Raw genomic sequence first — 19819 nt, 5'->3', positions numbered from 1 at the left:
ATATTTCAGGATCAGATCTAATTTTTGTACCAAAAATATGCCTGAATAATAGAACTGCAACTTAAAAGACTGATTAAATATGTCCACCATGTGTTACGGACTGAATGTGTACCCCCCTAAAATTTGTATGTTAAAATCCTAACCCCAGTGTGATGGTATTAGGAGATGGGGCATGCTAACAGGTGGAGCAATTAGGTCATGAGGACAGTGCTCTCATGAATGGTATGAGTGTCTTAAAAGAGACTCCAGAGAACTCTCTAGTTTGTCTTTTTGAGGATTGTATCCATGTGAGGATACAATGAAAAGTCATCAGTCTGCAATTTGGAAGAGGCCCTTTCTAGAACCTAACTATGCTGGCATCTTGATCACAGACTTACAGCCTCCAGCACTGTGAGAAAAATACATTTCTGTTGTTTATAAGACACACAATCTATGTGTGACTTATATGTGACTTTGTTATAGCAGTCCAAACTAGGTAAGTATTATGGTAACATTTTCAAAGAATACTATTTCCAGTAGTTTCATTCATAATAAACGTGATCCTCTGGTTTATATGCATTATCTCATTTATAATCCTCACAAGAACACAACTGAGACAGGAACTACTGATACTTCAATTTTACAAATGAGGACACTGAGCCTGTGGTCACACAGCCTATGATCTGGACCTGAACCTGTGTGCCTGAATCCAAAACCCAAGGTCACAACTAGTGCACGATCCTGACTCTCTGACCTGTCATATGTCTCTGTCAAGACCACTCTTCACACTGGTGGAGAATTACTTTCCCTAAATAAAGGTGCAGCAACCCAACAAAGTTACTGTTCATCTTGATAAAGCCCTCAGGTATTACCCACATTCAGAGGGTAAAATCTCTACAAAATCCTTTTGTTACAAGTCCAAAATGAAAGTTCACTGGAGTGACTCTGTTCCAGCGACACTCTGCTGGGAAAGCCCAACGGCCCGATGGAAAGGCACAACATCCAATCTTTGGGTTCCAAGACTGCCTCTAACTCTGACATTTAGTCCAAAGGAACAAGGATATTCATTTTACTACATCTCTTGCTCAGCAACACTAGCCTTCAGCCTTAAAGAACATATCTCACAATACACACTGAGCTTTGAGTTCCTACAACTTAGAGCAAAGGTAGCCAGGCCGATAACTCACTTTAGCAAGTAGCCTTAGTTACACACCCCTGAGCTCACTCTCCAGGAAAGTCAGAGGGAGTATCAGTTTTCATCATTATTAATGAAGAGTAGATTGAAGAGGATAGAATTACAGCTCTAAAACAGAGGTTCTCAAACATAATTCTAATAAGACAGACATGATGAATCTTGTTCACATTTGGACACACTAGAGTCTTCAAAATAAACTAGTGAAAACTACAAAAGCAGTGCTGAAAGAAATTAAGGAACACCTAAACAAATGAATGGGTGTACCATGTTCATGAATAGCAAAACAGATACTACAGGCAACAAATTATGAGCACTTTTCATTCTATCACTTGTAATCCTAACTTCTCTTTCTCCCTTTGAAATATTTTTAAATGCAAATAACCATACTTATTTTAGAATAACCTTGAATTTAGTTTTATCTTTTTGAGGAAAATCATTTAAAGTCTTCAATTTAACTATCAGTTGTAACATTATTCATGATATCTCACAACCTAACTGGGATATACAAGTAGGTCTTGTTATACAGAATTACCTCTCCAAAATAAAAGCATAATGAGACCTTTTAACCATAATAAAGCAGCAAAGAAAAATCATAGTCTTTTGTCAGTACAAAGGCTTTCATAATTCCTCATAGCTCTCAGATCTGTGTTTCTATCAACTCTGGGAGTCATATGACAGAAAGGGTTAAAAATACTAAGCTGCTACTCTAGACCTGCTGGCTGAGGAGCAGGCAGGTTGCCCAGGGTTTCAGGATAGCCCGCCTCACACAGAGTAAACGTAGGGGATGCTGTACACTCAGGAATAAATTCCTCAACCAGTGCATTCTTGTAAGCTTTTTCCAAGTTGAGCAATAAACAGAAATAATAGATTTTTGGGGGCCTTTCCTGAGTTCAGGGAGATCTGACAACATCACGAAATGTTTCGGCACAGTCCTCTGAAATTTTTCATTAGAATTCTTTTCTTCTGAATCATGTTAATAAAGTAAGATTTGGTCTGGGATTTGTACATAAGTACTTACTCACATGTTGCTCAAGCCCAAAAGGACAAGAAAAAGACGCTGAGGCCTGTCAACAGGAGGCAGGGCCAGGCTCAGGAACTGGAAGATTTCTGGATGGATGTTTTCAAACAGAGCTACACACAGCTCCCTTATATAACACTCAATTGGCTTTTAGATAAGTCTGAAATATCCTTCTATACTTTGATCTTCAGCTGTCTCCGTTGCCTTCAGAGCCAACAGAAACTGGCACTTGGCTCCAAAAGCCTCAAATCTCTCTCATCTATAAGGGACAGGGACTTCTATTATTTGTCTACAATTTGTCAAGCTGAGTTAATTATAGGTGTTATGATTCTATATGTCAAATGTAGCAAAATAATGCAAACCTGTTTACCTGTTTCTTCCTTTCCTGCATGTAGTATACCCTGACCTTAAGTTGGCATGCACTTGATTTCAAATGAAGACTTTTTTAAACAGCATCTTCCAACTGCAGTAGCAGTTGGAAAATTCACTTTTTGCTGACCTGGGCCACCTAAACAGAGGACATGAGGAACCTGACTTGTTTTATTTTAAGAAGAAAAAACTATTTAAAGCCCTGATCCTGGCTCCTTTGAACATTTAACACTTAAAACCTGAATTGTTACACAACAAACTAGAGTTCCTTTTCCTCTATTTAAGAAGAGGCCCTTGGGAAGAATTTATTTAGTTAATGAAAGTTAAACAATTGTGTTTCTCTCACAAAACAAAAATAAACAAAACCTCTTGAAGATGCTCTCTGGGCTCTCTAGGTCTGCAAGTGTCCATATGAGCTCCCTCGCGGAGAGCCTAGAGCAGTACACTGGCAATTTAGAAAACAATATAGCCACAAGCACTTCTCCAAAAAGAAAAGCAACTCCCCTCTTGGCCCAATTCCAAAACGCAATTGAGCCGGGTAAGGTCCAAGCTAATCTCTGTACCGTCTCTCTGCCAACTTTCTCCTGCAGGCATTAGGTTTTTCAGCATGGGCTTTGCAAATAATCTAACAATTAATTAGTGCTTTTGAATTCACCCCATACCATTAATGGAACACTGCCAGACAGCCTTTGATAGGGTATTTCTAGAGCTAATTAAGCTTGGCAAAACAGAGGACACAAACTTCCTGGCACTCACAAGGGCCAGGCTGAGAACTGGCAGGTGACAGACAGTAAAGTTGTCCTTACAGATAATCCTGGGGTGATGAAAATGGCAGGCTGCTTGGATCAGGCTCTCGGAGTCCTCTATAATATGCCAGACCCTACTCTCAAGTTATATAACTATCAGGCTTTTCGCATTTGAGCTATTCTTTCACCCTGAAGACATTTTTTTTCTTCTGAGTGAAGATTTGATACTTAAAAGTTTGGTATCGCTTCTAGTCCACACCCCATCCTGTCACCCCCAAAAAGGATTGGTTTAGAAAAAAACAAAAAGTTGTATACTAGGTTTTTTTTACTATATCTTAAAATAAATCTCATCTCAAAATGTCCTTCTTCCAATCAAAGAGTCCTTGCGTAATCCAAGATTTCTCACTCCCATAACCTCAGTCACGTGGGAAATCTATTTTTTTCACTATCTAATGTCACACAGAATTCCAGACTGCTCCACATGCATGGACAGCAACATAAACACATTTCTGGGAGGACTAGAAAAAAGCTAGCAGGGGGGCAAAAAGAAAAAATATTGTTACATTCCTCAGGACTTTTCTGGTTCAATTTCAAAAGCAGAATGACCACCACCTGAGGCTTGCGGCGAGCTCCAGAGCTGTACGTAGGTTGTACGCTGCCTCTCCAAAAACAGTGAAGAGGCCAGAGAAAGCAAATCAGAAAACCTTATAAACTACTCAATGGCAATGTAAACAAATAAAAGTTAGTTTAAAACACAACTTTTCAGGCACAGAGCTTAAATATTCTCAGTCTTATCCCCACTTATAATAAATATGGTGTCAGGGTGCTTAATAAACATCAATTACAACTTACAGAAATTTTTCCCTTCTAAAAAGTGTTAATTTTTTAAAAGCTCTAGCCTGGAGTCTGATTATAAGAATAAAGTAGGGCCGGGCGCGGTGGCTCATGCCTGTAATCCCAGCACTTTGGGTGGCTGAGGCGGGCAGATCACCTGAGGTTGGGAGTTCGAGACCAGCCTGACCAACATGGAGAAACCCCATTCCTACTAAAAATACAAAATTAGCCGGGCATGGTAGTGCATGCCTGTAATCCCAGCTACTCGGGAGGCTGAGACAGGAGAATCGCTTGAACCCAGTAGGCGGAGGTTGCAGTGAGCCGAGATCACGCCATTGCACTCCAGCCTGGGCAACAAGAGCAAAACTCCATCTCAAAAAAAAAAAAAAAAGAATAAAGTAGGAAGTCAATGGGGAAACCTGAGCTAGAAAATTAGAGCCCTGCTAGCAGAAATGAGGTATACCCAACTTTTAACTTTTAGTCCCTAACTCCAGAGCCACCCTCGCTAACCCACCTAAAGTCCCCCTTTTATCCACTCAGCCCATATCACCTCTCATTACCGAAGAGTCCCTTGGCCACAGCTTCCGGGACCAATGTCCCCACCCTCAGTGACCCAGCACGAATCTCCTACCTTGGTCTACTAAGTCACAAGGCAAGAAATGTGACAAGGCAAAAGAGGCACATAAAAGGAAGAAATGGTGGGGGCGGGAAGAATTCCTTCTTTAACAACTGTTAGGATTATGTCAAGGTGTAGCCCCAGCTAATAAAGATGCACCTGGTTTCTGCAGGTGCACCACACTTACAGTCAGAGAGCTAAAGGCATCTGTGGAACTCACTGCCTCAAACCAATTTCCTCTCCAGCACATGGATCCCTCTGATCCAAACAAGTTTACCAAAGGTGTTCAAGGTAGCTGTTGTAAAAGCATGCTAAAATCAAGCTCCCTTTTATGGCACTAAGAAATTGTCTAGGTGTTTGCAGTTTCTGTGTTACAATTTATGCACTGAGAAAACAGATGACCTATGCTGTCAAATGTGGTCCTCAGACTAGTGGCATCAGCATCTTATGAGCCTGTTAAAAATCTACAGTCTTTGACCCATCAAGGCCTACTAAAACAGAATCTGCATTTTAACAAGATCCCTGGGTGATTCTCATGCATATAAGAAAGCACTGGCCTAATATTTGTTTATAACCTCAAACTCCAAAAGCAAAACTTCCTATTCCATAAACAAGATGGTATATTCCACCTCTGGCAAAACCACTATGAATATCCTTATTATAAAATATATTTAAAAGTGATTATTTTCTTTATAGAAAAAAATCTGTTGTATCATGCTCCTTGCTCACATTTAGTATGTAGTTTAACTTATAAAAATAGGTTGACCTACAACTCAGAAACATTTACTATGTAACGCTGGATGTAACTGTATTTCTTCGAAACTGTAATTTACAACACTGTAAGAAGCACTTCTGCAAAAGGTGGTAAGACCCTCAAAACTCACGATCCTGAAAACCAGGCCCCCTAAGAAATGAAAAGAACAAGACTTGGAAATCAGGAGGGTAAGTAAGCAAGGAAAAGAGGGTTTAGGCTATTAAGACGATGATTTTTCAAGGACATTCATTCACAACACAAAGAGATTTTCTTTAGATGGTTTGGGGGGGTTGTTTTGTGTTTTAAGACTCAGCTTTTTCAGTTCTATAGATGTAATTATCTTTAATATTAGGCTATGGCACAGTATTCCACTGATGTGAGAAATACATCTTTATCCACTTTCCTCCTCAAAAGGAATAGTTTGGGGAAAAAATTACAAAAGCATCATTCTGAATTTCCTAAGCATATGACTCCCAAGGGTCCTTCCTTCTAATAAGGAGTCCTGGTCACCATTATCTCTTGCCAGTATCTCCAAATCCACCTTTGCCCAACAGCCTATTCTCCCAGCAGCCAGAGTGGTCCTGTTAAGACATCCTTCAGATCATATCATTCCTCTGCTCAGACTCTCCAATGGCTCAGTTCCATTCAGAGTGAGAACCTTATGATGGCCTACAATGCCTTGGGCTATACACACCCCCACCCTCTCCCACCCCTCAGTTAACTCTCTGACTTCCCATTCCAGCAGGCACCTGGCCCACCTGCTATTGCCTGAGCACTGCAAGCAAACTTCCACCACAGGGCCTCTGCACTTGCTTTTCCTGCTGCCTGGAATGCTCTTTCCCCAGATATCCACTTAGCTCACCTCCTCCAAACCTTTGCTCAATGTTCCTAGTGAAGCCCTTCCTAATCACCTTACTTCAAATTGCAATCCCCGCTAACAATCCCCAACCTCTTTGCTTTTTATTCGAGGAACCTGCTGAAATATGCATTTTGTTTGTTTCTGGTCTCTCTCCACTAGAGACATGCTTCATAAGGACAAGGATTTTTATCTGTTTTGTTTACTACTATCTCTCTAACACTTGGAATAGTGTCTGAGAAACAATAGGTACTCAGTAAATCCTTGTTAAATCAATCAATCAACACTTTAGGAAAGTTAACTGTATTAGAAAAAAATGAAAAGGCCAGCGAGGTGGCTCACGCCTGTAATCCCAGCACTTTGGGAGGCCGAGGCGGGCGGATCATGAGGTCAGGAGATTGAGACCATCCTGGCTAACACGGTGAAACCCCGTCTCTGCTAAACATACAAAAAATTGGCCGGGCATGGTGGCGGGTGCCTGTAGTCCCAGCTACTCGGGAGGCTGAGGCAGGAGAATGCGTGAACCTGGGAGGCAGAGCTTGCAGTGAGCCAAGATCGTGTCACTGCACTCCAGCCTGGGCAACAGAGCAAGACTCCATCTCAAAAAAAAAAAGAAAGAAAGAAAAAGAAAAAAAATGAAAAAACTCATTATTTGCACTAACCCCAAAGTCTCTCCCCTTTCTGTGCCTCAGAAGCTAGCAAAGTACCTGAATCTTAGGAGGTACTTAAAGTTGACCAGACTACAAGTCTTCATCTAAAACATAGTAGTTATTTAAAAGTATAAAGAAAAGGCAAAATAAGTGGTTCTGTCCTCTAATTAACTCAAAAGGAAAAGATAAGGGCGGGCAGGAGCTATAGAGCATTTTGCTTCACCATGTAGTATTATAACTTTAACTTTCAGCAATTTAACAACATAATTGTCATGCACAGGTGCATCCCACTGGAAAAGTTCATCACAGGAAAATGCTGTAGCAGTCCAGTGGGGTCAATGATGAAAACAACACAGCAGGGAGGCCAGGCGTGGTGGCTCACGCTGTAATCCTGGCACTTTGGGAGGCTAAGGTGGGCAGATCACTTGAGGCCAGAAGTTTGAGACCAGCCTAGGCAACACAGTGAGATGTCATCTCTATAAAAGATCACAAAATTAGCCAGGTGTGGTGCCACGTGCCTGTAGTCCCACCTACATAGGAGGCTGAGGCAGGAAGATCTCTTGAGCCTGGGAGGTTGAGGCTGCAGTGAGCCAAGACTGCACTACTGCACTCCAGCCTGGGTGACAGAGCAAGAACCTGTCTCAAAAAAAGAAAAGAAAAAAAAAATGCAGAGCAGGGGCTGACTCCAGAGGCTGAACCTCTGCCCTCCTTTGAGGCCTATGCTACCTGTGTATCCTCATGGGTGGAGTAGGAGAGTAGGAAGGAAGGGAGGTGTTACTCAGATGGCCCTGGTCAATCTTCTGGACTAGGACGCAGTTACTCAGGCATATGAGGACAAAAGGAAGCAAAACAAAGAACACAGAGCAATTTTATCAAGACTTTTTCCTTTTGCCATATATGGTTCCCTTCATTGCCAACAAACAGAGTAACTTTAAAATAATTTTTTAAATCAACATTTCCCTTTGAAGGTAGTAAAATTTTCCACATTACACTGTAGATTTTTTTAAAGATGCTTAAGAGCTGGCAAGGGAGGGCAGGGGAATAGCTGGGCTTCAGTCCCCAGAGCACCTGCTGCCTACTCCTTGGAAGGAACGTTCCAAGAGCTATGGCATTTTTCAGCCCTCTAGAATTCCACCTGATTGACGGTGCCCTCTCAGAAAACAAAAATATGACTAGATTGAAGTTCAGGATAAATGTTTTTTAGGCCATTCTGGCAGAGATCGTTTTAAAGAAAATGAAAGTCAGTGGCTGCCATGGATGTGGTGCAGGATGGGCGAATCATGCACCTCGGTGCTGAGCAGGGTCAGTCTTAAAGGAAGGCCTCTTGCTGGCACGCTTCCCGGAACACTTCCCAGAACACTCCCTGCTCCTACATCACTTCCAAAATCAGCGTGCTCAGAGCTCGAAGCTCTATGGGGTGATAAAGATACCCCCAGAGTTGGATTAATTACCAAAGCAAACAAGCTGAGAAAGTCTAATTTCCTATATACACAACCGTGTGCAAGGGTAAGCTTTTAGCAATTAAAGAGCTGTGTAGGCACATACAGATAAAGCTGTGTCTTGATGGAAGTGTTGATCACTGTAAAACACACCATCACTGCTGTCCTAAAATAATCCAAATCAATCAGAAATCCAGAAAGCTGGGTGGCAATTATACAGCCTACGATAAGGATGCAAAGCAAAGAGAAACCTGGATTCTCTTGACTTGGCTAACATCACATCTAGCAATAATCTTACTCATTCTTGGTAAACATCCTCCCCTCCACTATATGCACATTCAGTTGCCCAACTAGCTATTAGTAAACTCTCCTTGAAAATGATAAAAAGGGCCAGGTGCAGTGGCTCATGCCTGTAATCCCAGCACTTTGGGAGGCCAAGGCAGGTGGATTGCTTAGCTCAAGAGTTTGAGACCAGCTTGGAAAACATGGCGAAACCTCGTCTCTACAAAAAATACAAAACTTAGCCAGGTGTGGTGGCGTGTGCCTGTCGTTCCAGCTACTCAAGAGGCTGAGGTGGGAGGATCGTTTGAGCCCAGGAGGCCAAGGCTGCAGTGAGCTACCGTGCCACTGCACTCCAGCCTGGGCAACAGAGTGAGACTCTGTCTCAGGGAAAAAAAAAAGTAAAAGGCCTTGCATTAGGCTATCCACCCCACCTCCACACACACACAGGTCCATACAGGGCAAGGGAATCTTTGAGAAATGAACTCACCTTTCTCTCAACTACTGCCTCAACTCCCGTGTGTGTGTGTGTGTGTGCGCGCACGCGCGTGTGTTGTGTTTGCACACGCATGCACGCACATGCTGTTTCTGTAGAAAAATCTAATGGAGAAGGTAGGTGGGGAGGTGCTTCATCACACTTGGCTGTGCACAATATCCTCAAAGGGAATACACTCTAAAATGCAGGCTACCCTATCCACTCTGGGTCTTTCTTTTATTTTTGAGACCTAGTTTCGCTCTTGTTGCCCAGGCTGGAGTGCAGTGGCGCCATCTCGGCTCACCACAACCTCCGCCTCCCAGGTTCAAGTGGTTCTCCTGCCTCAGCCTCTCGAGTAGCTGGGATTACAGGCAGCCGCCACCATGCCACTCTAGGTCTTTTAATAGCAGTTATTTGCTCTTTAAAATAAAGTTTGGCACTCTGGTGATAACTGGTATCACATTTGACAATATCCTTTCCTTGTGTATCAAAAAGCAGAATTAAACACAAAACTGGTTAAAATAACCAGCTAAAGGCCAGGCATGATGGCTCACACCTGTAATCCTAGCACTTTGGGAGGCCGATACGGGTGGACCATTTGAGCTCAAGAGTTCCAAACCAGCCTGGGCAACATGGCGGAACCCCATTTCTACAGAAAAAAAACACAAAAATTAGCCAGGCATGGTGGCGTGCACCCGTAGTCCCAGCTACTTGGGGGGCTGTGGGGGGAGAATGGCTTGAACCTGGGAGGTCGAGGCTGCAGTGAGCCATGATCGTGCCACTACACTCCAGCCCAGGCAACAGAGTGAGACCCTGTCTCAAAAAAACAAATAAAATAAAAATAAGATAAAATAATCAGCTAAAAACAATAATAATCACAGACCAAACCAACTAGCTGTGTTCTAAGACCTGAGGGTTAGCAAAAAAAAAAAAAAAAAAAAAAAAAAGAAGAAGAAGAAGAAAAGGGGAGGGGGCTTTTTTTCAGTTTGCTTTGAACCTTTGAGCCTATCCATCTTCTATCCTTACATTCCCTGGTGGCAGTCCCCTGCCAGCACCCTCCAGCCTTCCTGACCTTATGAGTATTACAGCCTTTGATCACTCGTTTGGCAGACAGGAGATAACTATGGCAGAACCACCTCTGAGGTTCACAGGCCGTTAACTCAAATCCAAGATTTCTCTTTCAAGTACAGGATAAATGAATAAATTGAATAATGAAAATGTGGTATATATACACAGTGGAATACTATACAGCCTTAAAAAAGAAGGAAATCCTGTCATTTGCAACAACACAGATGAACATGGAGGACATTATGCTCAGAGAAATAAGCCAGGCACAGCACAACAAATATCATATATGATCAAACTTATATGCGGAATCTTAAAAAGCCAAACTCATGGCCGGGAGCAGTGGCTCAGGCCTGTAATCCCAGAACTTTTGGAGGCCAAGGCGGGCAGATCGCAAGGTCAGGAGTTCGAGACCAGCATGGCCAATATGGTGAAACCCCATCTCTACTAAAAATAACAAAAATTGGCCAGGTGTGGCGGCGCGTGCCTGTAGTCCCAGTCAGGAGGCCAAGGCAGGAGAATCACTCGAACCCGGGAGGCGGAGGTTGCAGTGAGCTGAGATCATACCACTGCACTCCAGCCTGGGTGACACAGTGAGACTCCATCCCACCCTCTCCCAAAAAAAAAGTCAAACTCATAGAAACAGTAAAATGGTGGTTACCAGAGGCTGGGGAGTGGGGGTGGAAGGACTGAGGAGATGTTGGTCAAATATACAAAATTTCAATTAGACAGGAGGAATAAGTTCAAGAGATTGACTGTACACCATGGTGACTATAGTTAATAACAAGGTATTATAGTAGCCACTGCCACCACTGAGCCTAAGATGGCCATGACCCCTGCAGAGGTGACCCCCCCTCACCTACCCCTCTAGGACTCATGCCTTCCTCAAAAATGCCTGGGCCATGGAGCTGGTGCCAGTCATGTCCTTCACCATGGGGGCCAATACTCAGCCCCTACCAAGTACAACATCATGACCAACCAGGTGATGCCCTGAAACTATCTAGTGCCCTTCCAAGGTGGTAGGAACATGCTGACAATGCAGAGCCACCTCCAGGACCCCCAGTGCCCAGCTTGGAGCTGCCAAAGAAACTGTGACCACCTCACTCGACAGTGAGGAGACCCCCTTCCTACAGCCCCCTATAAAAATGTGAAAAAAATAATATATTTTACACATGAAAATTGTTAAGAGAGTATATTTTAAGTGTTCTCACCACAAAAAATGATAAGTGTGTGAGGTTATGCATATGTTAAAAAGCTTGATTTACTCACCACAATGTAGACATGTATAAAAACATCATGGTGTACACCATAAATATATACAATTTTTATTTGTCAAGAGGTGCTAAGGGCGCACTATACCAAAAAGGCTACAGGATTTGTTGGTGCAGTTTGTCTGCAAAAGCATGTTTAAGTTCTGGTCCAACCAAGACTTGAATTATCTTTCTAAATCACTTACTTTCTCTAAACCCTATTATTCTCATTCTAGAAATGAAGAAAATAGTGCCTGCCTACCCCCAGAGGCTGCTGTGAGGATCAAATGAAATACTTGTTATAAAAACATTTTTAAGATTACAAATACAATATGGTATTATTAGCCTCTACTCAAGGCTGCCAGCTTGTACCATTCCAGACCAAGTATTAACCAGCTGGTATCTCAGCTTGCTCTCCCACAGACACAAAGAGTTCAGAGCTTTCTTAGCAGGAAAATAGCTCAGACTAAAAGCATCTCGATTTTCCTGTGGACTCTACCTGGAATTCCAGGTACATCCAGTAGAGAGGAAAAGAAATGTGTTTCTCAATAGAAATCTGTGCACAGGTTGCAGGCGAGTTTCCAAAAGGATACATCTGGGTACTGAATTGAGACAGTGGAATGAAGAAGTTAGCCATTCCACCAATAGCCCACTGGCATCAGTGCCAGCAGCACTACTCCAGAGCTCACCTCAGCGGCACCCCTCTGACCTGGCACAAGGGGCCAGTGATAACTCCAGCCCTTCCAATAAAACTGATTTCCCTGAATTCTCCATGCATGCCTCTTTTTCTTATTACTAAAACTCCTGGAAACATAGCCCTGCCTAATGTTGGCAAGCCTCAGAGGCAGCAGCTAATATCTTTTAAAGATGTGTAGAACAGTTGGGAGGTTTTTTTGTTTTTGTTTTTGCCTTTTCAAGTTTTTATTTTTATCCATTTTTTGTATTAAAAAGAAAAGCACAATTATCACAAATTACAAAGGAGGAAAGCAGAACTAGAATAATAAATGAATCACTTCAGCCTGGAAAGCAGATATTTTCAATAATATTAATGTTATAACACAAGTATAGACGAGTTTTTAAAGCAAAACTTAGACTTCAGCCCATAGTATCAAGCACTTATTTTTTAAACTTCCCACTTTTCTTACATTAGGTAGATTACAGGATCTAAGAGGCCAATAAATAACCTAAGATAATTTCTTTTTTTTCTTTTTTGTTTTTAACCCCAATAAATCTCTTGTATTTATTCTCTCTCTTTTTTTTTTTTAACCCAAGTAAATCACCTAAGCTAATTTCTAATCAGGAGGCATTATGGTCCTTACACAGCTCGTGTTCACCAAGAGCACAGTCCACCCTCCATCCTCAACAGTGCTATATGATAACGAAGGAACAAGGGAGGGGAGGGAAAGCATGAGTTTTTTGTTTTTTGAGATGGAGTTTGGCTCTGTCGCCCAGGCTGGAGTGCAGTGGCGCGATCTCGGCTCGCTGCAAGCTCCGCCTCCCGGGTTCACACCATTCTTCTGCCTCAGCCTCCCCAGTAGCTGGGACTACAGGCGTCCGCCACCGCGCGTGGCTAATTTTGTTTTTGTACTTTTAGTAGAGACGGGGTTTCACCGTGTTAGCCAGGATGGTCTCGATCTCCTGACCTCGTAATCTGCCCGCCTCGGCCTCCCAAAGTGCTGGGATTACAGGCGGGAGCCACCGCGCCCAGCCGAAAGCATGAGTTTTGTCAGAAAAACACTAACACTGGGACATGGATATCCCCCGACCCACCCGGCCCCGACTGCCTTCATTCACTCTCTATCACAAGCAGAAAAGGAAAGAAAGGTTTTCACTGAAGGCCCAGACAAACCCATGGAGCTGGAACAAGCAGGCTCCTATTATTCTAACTTGGGCTCAATCTACGTGCTCCCTTGTGCTCTGCCCCTCCTCTGGCCACATAACCAAAAGGAGGCCTTTGACAACCTTCGCCCCTCTGCTGCCAGACCTCCACACCTTCCCACTGATTTACAGCTTTAAGGCCACTTTGGTTAAGTCAGAATACGAATAAAGAAGGCCCACTACTTGAGGGTCCTTCTGCTCTGATGACCTATGTCTGTCTCTTCTGAGGCCAAAGGGGCTTAATCTGGTTCCAGGATGTCACACTGGTAGCTACTCACCTGGTATTTAATCAATCAAGAAGAGGTTTATTCATCCCACACACACGGTCTCCTCCCTAGAGAAGGATCTAGTGGTTGATGGGCTGGATTCTAGAGCCAAACTGCCAGGTTCAAGTCTCAACTCTGCCACTTATTAGTTCCAGGACTTTGTACAAATTATTAACCAAACTGAGTCTCAATTTCCTTGTTTGTAAAATGGAGGTGATGATAATAATAATACCCATCTCATAGAGTTGTCTTAAATAAATTAGCTGGCAGAGATCAAGCCCTTGATAAATGAAAGCCTGTGAGCAAGCACTGCTGGGTCTGAAGCTAATGAGGCTACATACTCAGCCTCACTGTTTGAGGCCACCGTTTGAATTCCAAGATTAAACAGTGCATGCCTTTGGCTCCAAGGGATGGAAGAAGAGAGCATCCAAACCACAGAATAAAATCCACAAGCCTCATTATGATATTTAAGAACTTTCATAATCTACTCCATCCTTCTTTCCAAATAGACCTCCTGCTACATTTCCACACCAGCTCTCCAGGTCATCCATTTATTTAAAAAAAAAAAAAAAAATTAAGCACCTAAATACCACATTCCGTGCTAGGCCAGGTTTTCCCACCTGGTGAACTCAGTGCCTTCTTCTTCCTAGATTCTGCCCAGTCTTCAAGACAGAGTTCAAGATCTAGAGCTTCCACAAAGCCATCCCTGGCTACTCTGACCCACAGGGCTTCCCCTCGTGACCCCTCTGAGGTCTTTGGGTTTTACTTGGCTTTCACTACACATTCATTATTTGGTTATATGGTTATATTTTATAAGCCTAAATAAAGTACAAGCAACTCAAAAGAAGGGATGAATATGGCAGGGCACAGTGGTTCACGCCTTTAATCCCAGTGCTTTGAGAGGCTGAGGTGGGAGGATCACTTGAGGTCAAGAGTTCAAGGTCAACCTGGACAACACAGCAAGATCCCATCTCTCCAAAAATAAAAAAAATAGGGTGGGAACGAATCTTACATTTCTTTGCATGTATATCCCTAAGTGACTATTACTGTGCTTTGTACTCAGCAGGGATCAGTGAATAAATGATTTAATGTTTCAGGAGGACATAAATGGCTCAAAACCTATTACCATTCTTTCCAAACAAACGCCCTTCAAATCAATATAGTAGAGGCCTAAAGGCTCAATCTCCAGACCTGGACTAAGTAGGTTTATAGTTCCACCTGCCATTTATTAGCTATGTGACCTTAAGAAAGTTATTTGACCTCTCTGTGCTTCCATTTCCTCACTTATAAACTATGGATTATCAAAGTATCTATATTTCTTAGAGTATTTATGAGGATGAAATGAGACAATACATGTAAAGAACTTTGGGGCCTGATACACGGTAATTATTTGAAATAGTCATCATTGTTATAACTACCCAGATGAGCTAAATTAAGCTCATCCAGAATGCCCAAAAAACCATTTTGTAAAGTATGCTGGGCCTACAAAGAAAAATATCAGATATTAGCATATAAAAATTTTTTTTTGCAGCCAGGCGCAGTGGCTCACACCTGTAATCCCAGTACTTTGGGAGGCCGAGACAGGTGCATTGCCTGAGCTCAGGAGTTCACGACCAGCCTGGGCAACACGATGAAACCCCATCTCTACTAAAATACAAAAAATTAGCTGGGCGTGGCAGCGTGTGCCTGTAGTCCCATCTACTCAGGATGTTGAGGCAGGAGAATTGCTTGAACCCAGGAGATGGAGGTTACAATGAGCCAAGATTGTGCCACTGCACTGTAGCCTGGGCGAGTGAGACTCTGTCTCAAAAAAAAAAAAAAAAAACAAAATTTCCCTCTTCTTCATTCATTTGATCTATTATGTTGTGCAAAAGGGAAACAACCAACAAACTTCTACACCAAAAAGGCATCCATACCTCTGTGCTATTTATCAGTTGCCTCATGCTATTATAAAATCTGTAATTCATCCAGGGGTGGTGGCTCACACCTGTAATCCCAGCGTTTTCAGAGGCTGAAGGGGGTGGATCACTTGAGGTCAGGAGTTCGAGATCAGCCTGGCCAACATTACAAAACCCCATCTCTACTAAAAATACAAAAATCAGCTGGATATGGTGGTGCATGCCTGTAATCCCAGCTACTCAGGAGGCTGAGGCAGGAGAATCGCTTGAACCAGGAGGCAGAGGTTGCAGTGAGCCGAGATGGCACCACTGCACTCCAGCCTGGGTGACACACAGAGCGAGACTCTGTATCAAAAAAAAAAAAAAATCTGTAACTCTACTGTCCCTTCCACCTCAGCAAAGCTTTGAGTGTGTATTCAACTCAAATATATATATACTTGTGTGTATATTTTCCCAAAGGCTTCAAATAGGAAAGGAAGATCTGAAGCAAAACTGATTCACTATCAAATTCATCAAGGCTGGACAGGGCCATTGAACTCACTCCTTTCCCATAAAGTGCCTTCTTCAGTTGTGTTTTTCAGTCTGACCCAGGCATCAATGAAGGCAGAAAGCCCAGCCTCAAACCCACAAGGTGAGACTAGATATCTTGTCATCAAAACAGCATATTTTCCATCAAGCCGCTTCTCTCCCTCTTTCTCTCTCTCTTTTTTTTGGGAGGTGGGGGTGGGGGGGCGCATTTCTACTACTTTTCGATGAGATTTTAAGTCAATTCCATTTTAATACACAGGCTAAAAGGCAAATAGCACTTCAATAATGAGACAAAATGAAATTGCTGATAGACAAAAATAGAGAATGGGCAGTTGAAATTCATAAACTGGCATTCAAAAAACAACAACAACAAAAAGGCCTAGCAACTTTCTTTCAAGATATTTACAGCCAGGGGAAATGGCTCACGCCTGTAATCCCAGCACTTTGGGAGGCTGAGGCCAGGAGATCGAGACCAGCCTGGCTAACATGGTGAAACCTCGTCTCTACTAAAAATACAAAAAATTAGCCAGGCATGGTGGCACACGCCTGTAGTCCCAGCTACTCGGAAGGCTGAGGCAGGAGAATCGCTTGAACCCAAGAGACAGAGGTTGCAGTGAGCCGAGATCACGCCAGTGCACTCCAGCCTGGGCAACAGAGGGAGACTCCATCTCAAAAAAAAAAAAAAAAAAAAAAGATATTTGCAATGAGAGGAACATTCTACTTTCCAATCCATAAACCAGTTTCTGCCAGCTGACTCTCACTTAGTCTATGTCTGCACACAACCCCAGATCTGAGTCTATTGGAGTCTTAAGGGAGATCTGGTTTCTTCAGTATAACACAGAGGTGAAGAGCATAGATGTAAAATCTGAATGTAAAATCTGGCTCTTCCACTTTCCAGCTACACGACACTACGCAAGTTACCTAATCTCTCCATATCTCATTTCATCATCTATAAAATGCCAAATTAATTCTACCTCCAAGTTGTGATTAAGTGAGCTCATTAAATAAGAATATCCTTATTCATTTTTATATCCTTTAATTGTTTAGCCCAGTGCCTGGATATAGTGCCCACTCAATAGATGATCATTACTATTACTCTCATCTGTATGTGCAATTCAACAGCCAAAACCAAGCAGCTAATCACTTTTCGAGTCAATGCTTTTCTTGCTGAGACCTGCCAGTTTCCAGAACTGGTCCAACAAATTAGTTTTATGTAGCTCATTACAGAATAGACACAATGGAAATTATAATAAAATAGAGCAAATGAAGCTTCCAAATTTACTAAGTAACCCCTCACAGTAAACACACTAAGATGGTGGTGTGGGAGATCCGATACTCTTAGTTAAGCAACAATGTTCCAAGTCATTTGCATCTTTTCATCTCCAATCTCATTTGGCCTCCAGGAAGTTCAGTGTATTTCTCTACTTTTTAAAAAGTTAGTAATCCCAGCACTTTGGGATACCAAGGTAGGCGGATCACCTGAGGTCAGGAGTTCAAGACCAGCATGGCCAAAATGGTGAAACCCTGTCTCTATTAAAAATACAAATATTATCCGCGTGTAGTGGCGGGCATCTGCAGTCCCAGCTACTTGGGAGGCTGAGGCACGAGAATTGCTTGAACCCGAGAGAAGGAGGTTGCAGTGAGCCGAGATCAGGCCATTGCACTCCAGCCTGGGCGACAGAGCAAGACTCTGTCTCCAAAAAAAAAAAAAAAAGGTTACATATTGAAATATGTGAAATAGGCAAAACTAAATACCTCCCAAGCAGCCTATGTCAAGAGTGTCATCTCAATCTAGAAGATCTATTTATTTGCTAATAAAGGACAAAAATGCTTTCTTGAAATCCTTATTCAGGGACAAAAATGTAAATACAGGTCGGGCGCAGTGGCACATACCTGTAATACCAGCATGCTAGGAGGCCAAGAAGAGAGGATCACTTGAGGTCGGGAGTTTGAAACCAGCCTGAGCAACATAGGAGACTCTATCTCTACAAAAAATAAAACATTAGCTGGGCATGGTGGCACACGCCTGTAGTCCCAACTAGTTAGGAGGCTGAGGTGGGAGGATCGCTTAAGCCCAGGAGGTAGAGCCTACAGTAAGCCATGATTATGCCTCTGCACTCCAGCCTGGGTAACAGAGTGAAACTTCATCTCAAAATATATATATAAACAATCTATGCATGTAACAAAATTAAGTAGGATTATTCATTAGCGTATTTGTTCTCTACCTTCCTCCACCAAGGTTAGTTAGGTATCTGCATCACTAACATGACAATGCCAGCACCAATCTAGTAAAATATAGCACAGACCAATGTATTATGTATATATCTATATAGTAGTCAAATATTTTATTTCCCTAAAGAACATAAATATTCAAGCTCTTCATGAACATCACATGGCCTAAATTCTTCTCAACTAAAGAGACTGGGACGAAATATATCCAAAAATATATAACAAATATGCAATTTATATTATGCAACTTACCTGCAGTGGCTAAACAGGAGCTCATCAGGGCAAAGATGGCAATCACATAATGGGAAGTCATTTTTATTTCTCCAACGGTGCGTCTCGTCCAGTCACTTCAGCCTGTTCAGAGCACAGACAATCTTTGCAAATCAGAAGTAGTCTTAAAGTCCCTCCTTGCAATTTTCAAACTGCCTGTAAAACAAATTTCAATAAGAAAACTTAATGAAGAAACGTCATAAACAAACAGACACTAAAGTTAAACGGAGAATTTCTAAAAAGCGTAATGTAAGAAATTTATCTTAAAAGATGCCAAATAGCACTCAAGCAAACTAGACTGAGGGCAGTGACTACCTAATAAAGATTTTTATAGCAAATACTTTTGCAAATGACGTATTTGTTATTGGCTTTTTTTTTTTTTTTTTTTTTTTGAGATAGAGTCTCTCTCTGTCGCCAAGCTGGAACACAGCGGCACGGTCTTGGCTCACTGCAACCTCCACCTCCTGGGTTCAAGCGATTCTCCTGCCTCAGCCTCCCAAGTATCTGGTATTACAGACATGCGCCACTACGCCTGGCTAATTTTTGTATTTTTAGTAGAGATGGGGTTTCACCATGTTGGCCAGGCTGGTCTTGAACTCCTGACCTCATGATCTGCCCACCTCGGCCTCCCAAAGTGCTGGGATTAGAGGCGTGAGCCACCGCGCCCGGCCTTGTTTTTGACATTTTAAATCTTTGGTTTTATAGAGAATTTTCAGAACTACAGAAGAAAATCAAGGTGCACCTGAAATATAACACCACCAGTTAAGTTGTGGTACCAAAGTAATCAATGACACTTGATACATGCAACCCTAGTGCCAGCAAGAAAACAAAACCAGCTCTGATTAGAGACTCAATCTAATGTTATAATAACAGGGTTATCACAAGGATCAAATTAAGTTGTGCTGGGAATCAATCTGAAAAAAATAAAGAAACATAAAAAGGCAAGGTTCTTATTTCAACTGTTTGCCAACATTTTAACAGGAAAAAAGTCTTCCCTGTCTCTCAGCCCATCTGAGACTATCTGGTTACTGGACTCAAGGATCTAGAAGGTTCTTTCTAACCTTTTCCTATCCAGAGTCTTCAATGAGAGTTTTGTGGTGGTTTGCCTAACTTGAATATTCCTCACATGGCCCTAATGGTTACTGATTTAGACACTCCAAAGTATATTTCTCCAGCCCTCTATCCCTGAGCCTGGCACAACTCACAGAAGTTCAATCAACAAACA

General features: G+C 42.4%; 1 protein-coding gene across 2 annotated transcripts in view; it reads right to left on the bottom strand.

Moving 5' to 3' along the window:
* Positions 1-19819, bottom strand: part of TGFBR3 (transforming growth factor beta receptor 3) — a 205999-nt gene that overhangs the window by 162609 nt on the left and 23571 nt on the right. For both annotated transcript variants that reach the window (XM_004026122.5, XM_004026123.5), the window contains exon 2: positions 18577-18750. In XM_004026122.5, the coding sequence (XP_004026171.3) occupies positions 18577-18637 (61 nt within the window). In that variant the 5' untranslated portion in view covers positions 18638-18750. The remainder of the gene's footprint in view (positions 1-18576; positions 18751-19819) is intronic.

The sequence above is a fragment of the Gorilla gorilla genome, chromosome 1, assembly GCF_029281585.2.
Source record: "Gorilla gorilla gorilla isolate KB3781 chromosome 1, NHGRI_mGorGor1-v2.1_pri, whole genome shotgun sequence".
Lineage (NCBI taxonomy): Eukaryota > Metazoa > Chordata > Mammalia > Primates > Hominidae > Gorilla > Gorilla gorilla.
The sequence above is the reverse complement of the archived record's forward strand: the minus strand, read 5'-3'. Positions and strand labels throughout refer to the sequence as shown.